Source organism: Sinohyriopsis cumingii, chromosome 4 (genome assembly GCF_028554795.1).
Source record: "Sinohyriopsis cumingii isolate HCF-2022 chromosome 4, ASM2855479v2, whole genome shotgun sequence".
In the NCBI taxonomy this organism is placed as follows: domain Eukaryota; kingdom Metazoa; phylum Mollusca; class Bivalvia; order Unionida; family Unionidae; genus Sinohyriopsis; species Sinohyriopsis cumingii.
In genome coordinates this window covers 25,413,357-25,426,971 of record NC_142964.1, presented here as the reverse complement: position 1 = coordinate 25,426,971, position 13,615 = coordinate 25,413,357, and the positions used below count along the sequence as shown (strand labels likewise).

Genomic DNA, 13,615 nt, shown 5'->3' with positions numbered 1-13,615 from the left:
TTTTTGAAAGCTTGCTTACCAGCTGACGCCCTTTACTATGTACAAAATATGACCTGAACCCAGGGCTTGGGACCCTGTCAAGGCGTCAAAAGCTTGCTTACTAAGGGTGTAATGATATACCAATTTACTGGTAAACTGCAATACAAAATGTCAGAAACCGTATACTGCAATATGAGTATAGTAATACCGGTATAATGTTTTTGTTTTTTCACCAACATTAGCGAAATAGCATTGTGCACACCAATGTCTTTCTTAGGCTTAATGTCATTACCAAAATGGTGGCTTCTGTGTATGAATTAGCGAAGAACCCAACAGCGAAGAGTTCTGTTTGGAATAAGTTTTCCCTAAAAAGGGAGTTTAGCTCAAATACAATTGACAAAACTGTCACTGTGTGTCATTTGTGCAAAACTGAAATCAAGCATGCAGGTGGTACGATAAACCTCTCGACTCATTTACAGCATCATCATCCATCTGTACTTTCCATAAGTACTGTGCAACAGAGTGACAAAACCTCTTATGCAATAGCCGACGGTTCCATTAAAAGTGTATGTATTGTTTCCTATCGACAACCAAAGATTGTGGATATGCTAGGTGCACAGACTAAATACAAATCTTCATCACCAAGGTCCACAGCTATCACTTATGCCATTGTTAGTTTCATCGTTCATGATTTGCAGCCGTACAGTGTTGTATCAAATAAAAGATTTCTAAACATGGCATCGGTGCTTGATCCATGGTATGTTGTGCCATTTAGACAGGCCTTCTCTGAGAAAATTATCCCAGAGATGTATTTACAAGTCAAGGAAGACATAAAAACGTGCTTCCACTTAGCATATAAAGTTGCATTAACAAATGACAGTTGGACTTCCAGAGCAAAGGAATCATGTTACAGTAACAGTGCATCTTTTATTTCTCTTGAGAGTTATGTGCTACAAAGACAGGCTCTACCTGAGAGTCACACAGGTGGAAATATCGCTGCGGTTTTGTTGTCAGCTGTTCATGAATGGGAAATTCCATCCAATCCTCCAATAGTAACTGACAATGCTTCAAACTTGGCTGTCGCAGCATCAGAAGCAGAATGTAACCCACATATTGGTTGCTATGCACACACTTTAAATTCAGCTGCCCAGAAAGGCCTGAAAATCAATGATGTTGGTAGACTTCTTGGCAGGATCAGAAAAATTGTCAGCTTTTTTCACCGCAGTGCAGTTGCTGCAGGAGACAAAACTGAGCTCCTAAATTTACTAAAACACAAGCTAATTCATGATGTTTGTACCCAATGAAACTCTGAGAACAGCTGACATGACTGAAAGGTTTTTGGAACTATGAACAGCTGTATATGCTGCCCTAACCAGCATAGAGGTGCACAGTGTGAACAAAGAGTGTGTGTGTGTTTGTGATTAGAATTTTTAATGAAACTCTAAAAAACATTCAGTCATATTGCTATGATGTCTGCAATGTGACAGTTTATAGTGATGTCTAGCACTGGGGCATCATGCCACAGACATGTAGCATGATGTCCCATCCAGTCACATTATCCTGACACCAGGCTGACCAGTCCTAACACTAACCTCTTAATGCTGAGTGCCTAGCGAGGCAGCTGTTAGTACCATTTTGTAAGTCTTTGTTATGAATCAGTCGCATTTCGAACCCATGACCTCCTGCTTCTGAGGCGGACGCTTTAACAACTAGGCCATTGGAGAGGTGTAAACAAAGATGCAAATACCTTGTAGGAAACTGCTATTAGTAATGCTGAAGAATTACTGACATGTTTAAAACCACTACGGACAATCACAACAGTGTTGTGCACAGAAGAAACACCCACCATATTCAACATTCTTCCACTGCAGAATCAACTGTTGACTACACTTATGGCACTGTCTGATCATGATTCAACAATGGTGAAATACATGAAAGCAACTATTGTGAATGATCTTTCGACCAGATATGAAGGAAACAATGATTTCCACCAGATAGCAACTGCTCTTGACCCCAGGTTCAAAAACCTTCCTTTTCTGACTAACAACAGTCGGTTTGAAGTCTTCAACCACTTGGCTCTGGCTGCATCCACTTCTTATGAACAGGATCTGCCAACGAAAGTTAAACAGGTATCATGCCAACAGGATTCAGCTACTGATGTTCCACCTCTTCCTGAATTATCAGCTGATGATATCAGCACAACTACATTTCACCAAATGAAAAGAATTAAGACAGAAGAAGATGCTTCTGACTCATCCACATTAGCTAAAGTTGACCCTGTTTCTGTCTTATCTACATCTTGCTGATAATTGCATTGCTCTAACAGATGAAAGTTCTTTTTCTCCAAAGATAACTAATGCAGGTCTTTCTTCCATTTCTGGAGATAATAATGATATATATATATATTGTGAAAGTGGAGAAAAATACTAAGACTCTTCTTGAAAAAGTAACTGAAGAAATTTCGAGCTACAAGGATCAGGAGTCCATTCCTCTTGCCCAGAACTTATTACAATGGTGTCGAGATCATCAACATCAATTTCCTGTATTATCCAGTTATGCAAGAGAGTTGCTCTGCATACCAGCAACATACGTCCCTTCTGAAAGAGTCTTCAGTGCTGAAGGAGATATTGTTAATATCTGTCCCTTCTGACAGAGTCTTCAGTACTGAAGGAAATATTGTTTCAAGCCAAAGAGCAGCAATCAGGGCATAGAATGTTGATATGATACTATTTCTGAAGAAGAACACGACTATAACTTAATGTCTCCATTGTAAACATAATGAACTCTGGACTTTGATAGATTCACTTAAGAGGGCTAGGACACATAAACAAGTTTCTCTAGAAAAATGTTAATTGCTAATCCTTTGTTTCAAACACAGCTAAATAAGCTGACATCTTCCAATTTTGCTTAGTTGTAAAAGACTTTGTTTTATCTAGTCACATTAAATATTTTGTGTTCTTTCTTTTATTGGAGAAATTTATAGTTTGACAGTGTTGCCAAGTTATAGATGAAAACAAGGGATTACATCAGTTATCAAATTATTAGTTTAATTTTGATAGTCAAAAAAATACTGTTTCTAGTCAGCCAAATTAGGTTCTTCTGTGATTTTATTTCTGCTGCCTGCTAAGTAATTAGTCTCTCAGGTTCAAACCAGGAAAGGTTGGGAATAACTGATATTATTAATTTACTACATTATTCATTTTTCTAATCAAAGCAGGATATTTATCAATGTGATAATTTGTGATTATGTGTAGTTTTTCTTGTGTTTATCCCTTGTCATGATTGTACTGCAAGAAATGAATCTTTAGACCATTTTGATTTGAAGACTTTCTAATCAGGCAAAATAATTATATAACGTTTTTTCCATTATTTTTGTTTCATGCTTGTAGAAGTTTTCACATGTTGATATATTTATTGGTTTCTAAACAAGTGATGTGATTATTACAGTTACTGGGTGTTTTGGTGGAATTAAAAGCAAGATGGTTTCATTTTCTTCTTCATATTGTATTAAATGCAAGGAAATTGCTCATTATTTCAGTACAAAATATGCAAAATCAACATTCAAGTCATAAATGCTATCAATGACCAATATGTATTTGATACATATCGCAATACAGACATGCCATATTGCAATATATTGCAAAACATTTTTTTTTTCCTGGCAATACTCACCCTTATTGCTTACCTGAACCTAGGGCTTGGGACTCTGTCAAGGCCTTAAAAGCTTGATTACCAGCTGATGCCCTTTACTATGTACAAAATGTCACCTGAACCTAGGGCTTGGGACTCTGTCAAGGCATTAAAAGCTTGCTTACCAGCTGATGCCCTTTACTATGTACAAAATGTCACCTGAACCTAGGGCTTGGGACTCTGTCAAGGCCTTAAAAGCTTGCTTACCAGCTGATGCCCTTTACTATGTACAAAATGTCACCTGAACCTAGGGATTGGGACTCTGTCAAGGCCTTAAAAGCTTGATTACCAGCTGATGCCCTTTACTATGTACAAAATGTTGCCTGATCCCAGGGCTAGGGACCCTGTCAAGGCATTAAAAGATCCAATCTGCTCTGGTTTGGGTTATAAGGTCCTATGATATGTTTCTTGCTAACAAACCTGTTACTGTTGGATTCTGTTTGGATATTACATAAACATGCTTTCTTCTCTTGCTGATTGGGTGGGGGTGGGGAGTTGTGTGTTTGTGTGTGTGATATTAACAATTCACATAAATGTGTGTATTATAACTTGTAAATGACTGAATTAGAACTGGAAAAATATCCAACATCTGGATTACAAGTCTTTTTATAGAAAGATACTTACTAAGATTAAGTGCTCAGCACATATGCAAAAAATAGAGACAGGTAGGCATAGCAAGATTAAGAGAAATAGTACATATAGTGAATTATGCCAGAAAATAAAGAATTCAGTTTTGTTTGTGTTTCTCCAGCTTATCGCTATGTAAGAAAGAAATATGTTTATGAAGTTTATTATCTCTATCTGTTTGAAGACATTTTTTTATATCCCATACAAGTCATAGTAATATATTACAGTAATAATAATCCTTCCTTACTACATTAATTTTGCTTTTCATCTTAGACAATCTCAAATAACTCATATGAATGGTGAATGATACACTTACTGGTAGTAACACCTTTATAATATTATGCACTGACTATTTATAGGAAATTATGTATGTATACACATACTGAACACCACATTTAATTTCTATATACCATGGCACACACTATATTTACTAGTATCGTATTTTATATGGGATGCTGGCCTAACTGAATAAAGTATACTATACTTACCCTAACAGGAGTTTCATGTCTTCTCCCTTTCACTGGAGACACACTAAATGGATCCCTTGAACCCCCTGATTTAAGACAGAGATTATAATGATTAATACCAATATTTCAACAAACTTCTATCTGTTCATCTTTCTATCTATTTATCTATCGATCTATCTATTGTATATGCCTGCATATCTATCTTTACATCTACTGTGACTTCACTTACAAATTTACTCTTGGGTTACCAATCTTCAGGTATGTCAGGCTGAGATCAAGGTATCTCAAGCACCTTGGCATCAATGTAAAAGATTTTGTCACACTGGGATCAATATATCTCAAGTATTTTGACATCAATGTAAAAGATTTTGTCACACTGGGATCAATGTATCTCAAGTATTTTGACATCAATGTAAAATGTTTTGTCATGCTGGGAAAAACATTTCAAGTATTTTGGCATCAGAGTAAAAGGTTTTGTAACATTGGGATCAAGATATATCAAGCATCTTGGTATAAATAGAAAATGTTTTTGCTCTAACTTCAACTTCTGTCCAAGGTATATATTGAGGAAATTAGGAACTGAAGGCAATTTTATTTTTTTCCTGATGCACAAAAATGGATAACATTGATATTATTATCAATGTATTTGTTATTTTAAAATCAGACAGAGGCTACCTTGTGAAAAGTATCATCCACATACCCATCTTAAATTATATAACATTGAGTTATTTTCTCCCTCTGACGACAAACAAACCTTGCAATAATAACAACTACCCCAATGTAACAGAATGACTGATTCATATGACTGTGACACCACTGTCCAATAATATTTAAGCAATGAAAGGAAAGTAAATTATAAATGATGAAAGCCATCACAAATATCCAAACATTTATTATTTTTGGCTCTCTGCAACCCATACACCAAGCTGAAATCCTGATTGAAAACTTCACTGTCACCCATCCATTCTCCTAAACATCAAATAAAGCTGAGTCACTCTCCTCAGTCAGTGTAGATAGCATTGACATTGCTAGCAAGAGTCCATATTAATATGAATATGTGACCTTGGACAATAACCCAATCCCAGCCCCTGAGGTGTACTCAAGTTCCAAAATCTCTGTTACCATAATGCCAAATATGTTCACCTTCCCTCAATTAGTACAGACGGAGATTAGGTTACCAGTCAGAGTCTATATTATCTATATGACTTTTGACCCCCAACACTGCTAGTCCCTCCCTTTGATGGCTTCATACTGGACCTTAATCTTTACTGTCTTCTTCCCACAACACTGTAAAAAAAATATAATAACTTTCCCTCAAATGGTGTTGATGAATTCAAGTGATGGATGAACAGAGATAGAAATACAACAATAGATGTGATCTATCATGATAAATTCACAACAGAGAAGATATAAACAAATGTAAATAATGATAATGAAGAGGAAGTATAAGGTAAGTCTTTTCTATAATAAAAAATATGCATTTCAAACAATACAAGCTCAAGTGCAAAAAAATATATATATTTTAGTCCAATTTTGATGTCTGATTTCAGAGCTCATATAAGTTTTATTTATTAAAATCAAACACACATTTCAATTCTGTCAGGTAGCCATGGGTTTTCTTCTTTTCAAATTAAAAGCTCTTAAAAGAACACATTTTATTTGTTATTTTAAGTGAACACATGAGAATGAATGTCATCTTTCCAATGTTTATTATGACAACAAATTTTCAAAGCAAACTACAACGGATCCTTTTCTATTTTTTCTGTATTTTTTTGTAAGAAAAGAAAGTACTACAATTTCTCTTTTAGCTCTGTATACATTTGACTGAGTTATACTGAAGCCTATCTTTCTCAAAGCAATTGGATGTGGGGCATAGGTTGTACAAATTTAGAACATGATGCTTTTGGCCATTCAGGTCAGCTATATCCAAATATTCTTGCAAAATAACTAACAGTGTCTTTTCATTTTATTTGCAGGATGATAGAAGGATAGAAAAATTCACTGAGATAGTTTTATTCTTCAGTGTCATGTGAGAGATTAGATAGAAGAAGTTGAAGATGAGTACAAATCAACTTTTGGGTATGCATTTTACCAGCCAATAAGCCCACATTGGAGTACCTATTCTGACCACCATCAGTCCCTCACTGAAACTATAAGTAAAAAAGTCATCCTAGATACAGTAATGTCCAATCAAAATGAACAACAACAGGGCTGAGCAAATCCCATAGCCCGACGTCCCTGACTAGTCATTTTTGAAGTTGGACAAGTAAAATTTTCCAAGTCGCTAGTCCGGGAAAAGTGCTTTTTAAAAAGAGTCGGGCTAGTCCTTCTTTTCATGCTTTAATCACTATATCTACCTTTATTTGGCCAATCATGCCCTCCGGGCGTACTGAATACTTGATTCTACCCCTCTTTGTGTATACATTTACATCCTGTTACCGCATGACTGCATATTGGGCTAAGTGACCAAATTATTGGCAAATCAAAACACGTCAAACAAAAGAAAGCCAGTATGATCAATTAGCAGTGTTGTAAGCTGTTTTGTTGCAATGAGTTTACTCAATCTGGATCATAATGAACGGCTCACTAATATTTTAATCCAGCGAGTCAGTGGAATTAAATTAATGAAAGGTACTTTACCGACATCAGCGTTGGTTTCCTTTATGAACTGATTAAATGACAGCAATGATTCTTTAATTTATAATTGATTATACAGATGATTAACTTCCACGTGCGATATTGTGTTTGAAGCGAAACAATTACGCTAATTAATGAGCTGTTTCAGTTCGTATTTAAAAGAGAAAATTGATGTTATGATCACTTTAGAAGTAGTTGTCAAGCATGCTGATAGTTACTCTGTGGATAAAATGAGTTTGCTAAATTATTTTCGCAAGGAAGGTAATAACGGCAATTCGGTGAAGGTAAATTTGTTTGAAAATGGAGGGATAAAACGTAAGATGGATACTGAGTGTGCGGTAGTTATTTCTGAGTGTGAACGAGGATTTAGTTCAATGAACTTAATCAAGACTTCTTTAAGGAATTCCTTAAAACAAAAGAGTTTACAAATGCTAATGAACATTTCTGGAAATGGACCAGAGCTTGAGGACTTTAACCCAGACAGAGCTATCAACTGCTGGCTTAGTGCTGGTACAGGTGGCAGACATATACATGGACATATTTTCAAATCCATCAGCTAAAATATATATACATCAACCTCAAGAAGCCAAATGTATAACAACCAATGTTTTTGAAAAATTAAATTTTTTTAAGAAATAATTATGTTGTATATTATTTTTTTTTTTTTTTTTTCTATGGATTAAGTACATACGTCTCATCAAATCTCAGCAAGTGATTACCATTTTGGGACCAGTGAAAAGTAAGGTGGGACTAGTGAAGAGTAAGGTGGGATTAGTGAAGAGAAAGGTGGGACTAGTGAATTTTCTGAAACCACTTGTCCTGGACTAGTGGTTAAAAAAAAAATTTTGTTCTGCCCTGAACTAGCATCCTAAAACTAGCTTACCACCTGGGATGTCCAAGGGAAGATCTCAAAATTGTTTCTTTGAACTATGAATTTTCATCATACCTTCAGCCAGGACTGAAGCCACCTCCAAATCATTCTGCTCCTGGTCAATGTCAATTGGAGACACAAGCCTTAGAGAGCTGAATTTCTTTAGTGGGGACATCATCCTTCTAGACCTGTCTGGAGACAGCTTCTTTCCATTGCCTTCTTTCCCTGCCTTGGCACATTTCGATTTGGGTGGGCTCACAGTTTCCTCTTTTGACTCCATGACTTAATGCCTGAAAATAGAAATTATGACCACATTCCTAAATGTGTAATACATGTACAATAAATTGTTGTATAACATGGTACATTGCCATTACATTGACGGTTTTCCACCTCCAGTAGAATAGCTAAAGGTTAGGTACTGGATACAAGAAATTTGTATAGGTACAAATATAAAAAACATATTTACTACTGCATCAAGCTAACATCTTGCATATAATTTTTACATGACTTAAGTTATTGTAAATTACTCACTTATGCTTTAATTTGTTTTAATTATGTGGAAGACAAAATACAAGTAAATTAACCAGAAGTTCATGGAATATTATATGTTGCCTGTTCCATTGTGACATAATCCAAAAAACCTTAAAATGTCACTATAGCATGAAAAACAGGTCACCGTTTCAAACATCTGCTGTGCGTAGAGCACTACAAAATAGAAACAACCATATTTTATGACTGCATAGGCAACCCTGATTAAAATACAATCTAATCATTGGAGAGTGAAAGCTAGGATAATGTGACCTAGAATCCTATCAAACTTCATGACTATATATACAACACTGCCAAAGAAAAGGAACTAAATGCAAGAGCTTAACATAATTGTGCCATGCCCAAATACATACAAGTGTAGCCAACCTAAGCTGATCCAATGGCAAGATTCGAACCTGCATCCTTGTGGTTGTTTATGAATTATTTAATTTGCACCGTTTGTTAGTTCTTTTCATTCATTATATGCTGCTATGGATAATCCTATTCTGGATTAGACCTTGTTCAAATTTAGTTCATTTTCTATTTGACCTGAATCATTGATATTAGTTTGTAAACAACACGTTTATCTGAGTCAAGAACATTGGAAATTCCCATGAAATGCTAGTCAACCTTTTCTTAAGTGTGTGTGTGTGTGTGTGATTTGGATGTTTAACGTAGCTTTAACAATTTTTCAGCCATATTGCTATGATTTCTGCAGTGTGACAGTTTATAATGATGTCTAACACTGTTGGCATCACGCCGCAGACATGTAACATGATGTCCCACCCAGTCACATTATCCTTACAGCAGGCCGACCAGTCCTAACACTAACCTCTTAATGCTGAGTGCCAAACGAGGCAGCTGTTAGTACCATTTTTGTAAGTCTTTGGTATGACTCGACTGGAGATAGAACCCACAACCTCCCGCATTCTAGGCGGATGCTCAAACCACTAGGCCACCGGAGCGGTAACATGTTGTTTACCACATATTATATCATAATTTTAGTAGCATACCTTCTAATTATAACTAAGATTTTATCTTGTACACATTTAGAACCTTCCAGAATGTTATTTTCCATTAAGTAATATATTTTTTTTAGAAAATGCTATTTGAGATAAGAGGTCAAATAGAGGACTAAATAATCTTATTTATCAAGAAATTCTTCATTCGTGCTGTAAGATCTAATTATAATCAGTTATATTATTGTTGTGTCTGGCATTTCATTGGGCTTGAATTTATGGAATCAAATTATTTCATTCAAGCTATCCTTCTCTGGAGATACAAAATGCTCAGCAATAACAGTCTTGGAAATAGATTTGGATTATAGTGACATTTCAAATAAGGATACATTCTTGGATTGTATTATTTGTGATCAAACAAAATACTGTTAGCATATCACAACAACATGGGCCACCACAGGCACATCATTACTTTCAGTGTTGGATTTATTTTGGAATGTCACTTTAAGTTTTTTAGAACTTTTACAATTAAGACTTGTGTTAGATATTCTAGGATTATTTGGGATTTATTTTGCAATACTGTTAGTTCTTTTTACATTTGTCACTTTTATTCTAAGGAAACGAGTTATTTGTTGAATTTGACAACGCTTGATTCTTCTCACTCTTTTCCAGTACTTATTTTACAACCATAGAGTCATAATAATTTCTGGAGGAAATGAATACACCCATCAAGTTTCATGTCTGTATACAACAGAGAAACTGAGCTAAATGCAAAAACTTAATCACTGGAGTGTGAAATGTTGGTCATTGTTACAAGCAGCACCAGCCTTCGCAAATGTATTCAATTTGAAATCATTACTTTATATTGTTGCTGAACTCTGACATTTAAACTATAAAATTATATTAACATTGGTACTGGTACAATCCTCAATATTTTTAGTCTTTTTTCTCCATCTTTGAAAGGTATGAAATTATCTACCAAATGAAATAACATTAAAGACATATTTATGCTTTTTCATTCAATGTTTCCAACATCAATTTATTATGCACCTTTGATTTTGTATGTAACTGCATCAGATGAATATGGATTTTTCTTCCACACTTATGTTCAAGACTGTTTTCCACTCATTGTATAATAAACCCTTCCTTCCCATTCTGCATTCAGCTTGTTTGTGTAATGTCAATAATAGAAAATGTATCGCTTATAATTGAAAGTCTGTGTGTTCATATAAACTCGTTAGATTTCTTATAACAACACACACCAGAACACCATGAGAAATTTTTTTAAACAAATGTTGCTGTTAACTTTTTTGATATATCTATTATACTAACATTATTCATTAATGTGGTAATTACTCTCAAACTCGGACCAGGCTGATTCGGTACAAATTACTGACTGATTCGGCCTTCATTTCTGGCTGATTCTCCAAACTTCCAAGCTGATTCAGACCATGTGAAATATTATTCAGTTTATACCAGGATTTAAATGTGACATTTAAATTTGTTTTTAAAGATCATCTTCTCATCATGTCCCAAGTACGTCGAGCAGTTTAAATATGCATTTAAGGTAACAAAATCCCGTTAGTATGCGTGATCATGGTATTGTTATATATAATAAAATAACGTAATCCTGTTTATTTTGCATTGGCAATTTAGTAGTGAAATATTTTTTAAACTTCTCTTTCAACTTTAAATTGTTTTATTGAGAAATAATAAAATTACGAACACTGACAAAATAGAAGAAGTAATCTAAATGATGGGCTTAGTACATGCGAGTTTTCAGAAACTTCCAAATATGCACATTAGCCATGATGTTGAACACAGTAGTGACCACATTTCCTGAGTAGGCGATAATGATGCTTTTTATCGAGTCTTGAACTACTTGATATCATTCGTCAATGGTTAGCAAATCTCAAATGAAAAATCAGATTAAATTGTTCAGTTAGATGAAACTATAACCCATTTGGCTTATTGACGGTCAGCACCAATTCAGTCGATTTCAGGTTATAGAGGTCCATGCCATAAAGTCATCTCAGGATGACTTTGATTATTAGGCTGGAACCTTTTCCTATACAAAATTGCAGATGTCACATCATGCTTACACCCGTTCTATTTTTCCAAATAAATGATCTAATGATTTAAAGTGCAGTGCAAAAGGGACAGATAACACAGAAGTGGAGCTGATCAAATGGAAAAGTTGAAAATTGCAAATTTTATAAATTTAATAAGTTATTAAGTTAAAGAAAAACAACAATAAATAAAGCCTTAACAACCATGTGGCGACATCTCAGAAATAGTATATATGATCCTTGGGGTGATTTTTCTCCAGGCGCAGTGGGGTTACTTCTCCGACCACCATGGGGAGACTTCTCCTAACACGTAGGTTGAGTTGTCCCAGGGCGAGTTCTCCATAATTTCTACAGGACATGTACATATTATCTTTAGAATATGGCGTACTGAACATCTTGCCTGCTTTGCTGCGTCACTCTGCAATTTTTAGTGGGGAAATATACGCGTAGTTATGTAAGCGTTTGGTTGATATTACTTGGGTACAGACATATTGTTTAACAATTACAATATGCAATTAACAATAACACAAAACAAATTTTCCATGGAATTCCGATAACATTGTGAAATCGACAATACAGTGCAATTAAATCTTTACCTTTTCTACTACAAGTTTTGTAGTCCGAGTTTCCTCTGACCCCTACCACCCATTTCTGATAATTGGAAATTTATTAATGACTTATAATAAACGAGCAATTAACAAAATAAAAAGCAATCATTTGCACAACTGACAAGTGTTGTAGCGTTTCATAACCTAGGGGACACAACTCTCCCATGTAATCTTAATGCTCCTTTAGTACTACGTATCGGTGACGGTCTTGTTAAAGAACATGCGATTATAGTTACATAATCTAGCTGTCTTAAATAAGTTATCACTTAAAAAATAAAATAAAATTCAATATGAAAGGACAGTTTTTAAAATATATATTTACATCCTCTCACACATTCAAGTAGAATTCGAAAACATTTTCTTTTGTCTTATTTTGTGATTTGGCCCACGATATTCGTGGGATGACTACAGTATATCTATCGAAAACATGATCATGTTTACACAGAATAACCAAATTTAAAGACAAATTTTAAAAGTGGCTCCATTAAGCTGTGAATTATTGGTGCATACTTTAATATAACTGCATTCTATAAATCCAGTGAAAATGACAGGTCTTGAGGAACTGAAGAAAGCAGTAGATTAAAATGCAAGCAATATTAAAGAAACCCATGTTTAATTTTAGGAGACTTCAACATGCCTAAATTTAATTGGAATGACCATGAACCCACCATTACTCTGGAATGACCATAAACCCACCATTACTTTGGAATGACCATAAACCCACCATTACTTTGGAATGACCATATATCCACCATTACTCTGGAATGACCATAAACCCACCATTACTTTGGAATGACCATAAACCCACCATTATTCTGGAATGACCATAAAGCCACCATTACTCTGGAATGACCATAAACCCACGATTAATCTGGAATGACCATAAACCCATCATTACTCTGGAATCATCATAAACCCACCATTACTTTGGAATGACCATAAACCCACCATTACTTTGGAATGACCATAAACTTGCCATTACTTTGGAATGACCATAAACCCACCATTACTTTGGAATGACCATAAACCCACCATTACTTTGGAATGACCATAAACCTGCCATTACTTTGGAATGACTATAAACCCACCAATACTTTGGAATGACCATAAACCCACCATTGCTTTGGAATGATCATAAACTCACCATTAATTTGGAATGACCATAAACCCACCATTACTT

The 13,615-nt window shown here is 35.0% G+C and overlaps 1 protein-coding gene across 2 annotated transcripts in view; it reads right to left on the bottom strand.

Annotated features, from left to right (window-relative positions):
* Nucleotides 1–12,587, bottom strand: part of LOC149800830 (ankyrin repeat family A protein 2-like) — a 44,017-nt gene extending 31,430 nt beyond the window's left edge. For both annotated transcript variants that reach the window (XM_089954834.1, XM_089954833.1), the window contains exons 1-3: nucleotides 12,424–12,587; nucleotides 8,347–8,561; nucleotides 4,785–4,849 (exon numbers count right to left, since the gene is read on the bottom strand). In XM_089954834.1, the coding sequence (XP_089810960.1) occupies nucleotides 4,785–4,849; nucleotides 8,347–8,551 (270 nt within the window). In that variant the 5' untranslated portion in view covers nucleotides 8,552–8,561; nucleotides 12,424–12,587. The remainder of the gene's footprint in view (nucleotides 1–4,784; nucleotides 4,850–8,346; nucleotides 8,562–12,423) is intronic.
* Between the last annotated feature and the right edge of the window lie 1,028 nt (nucleotides 12,588–13,615).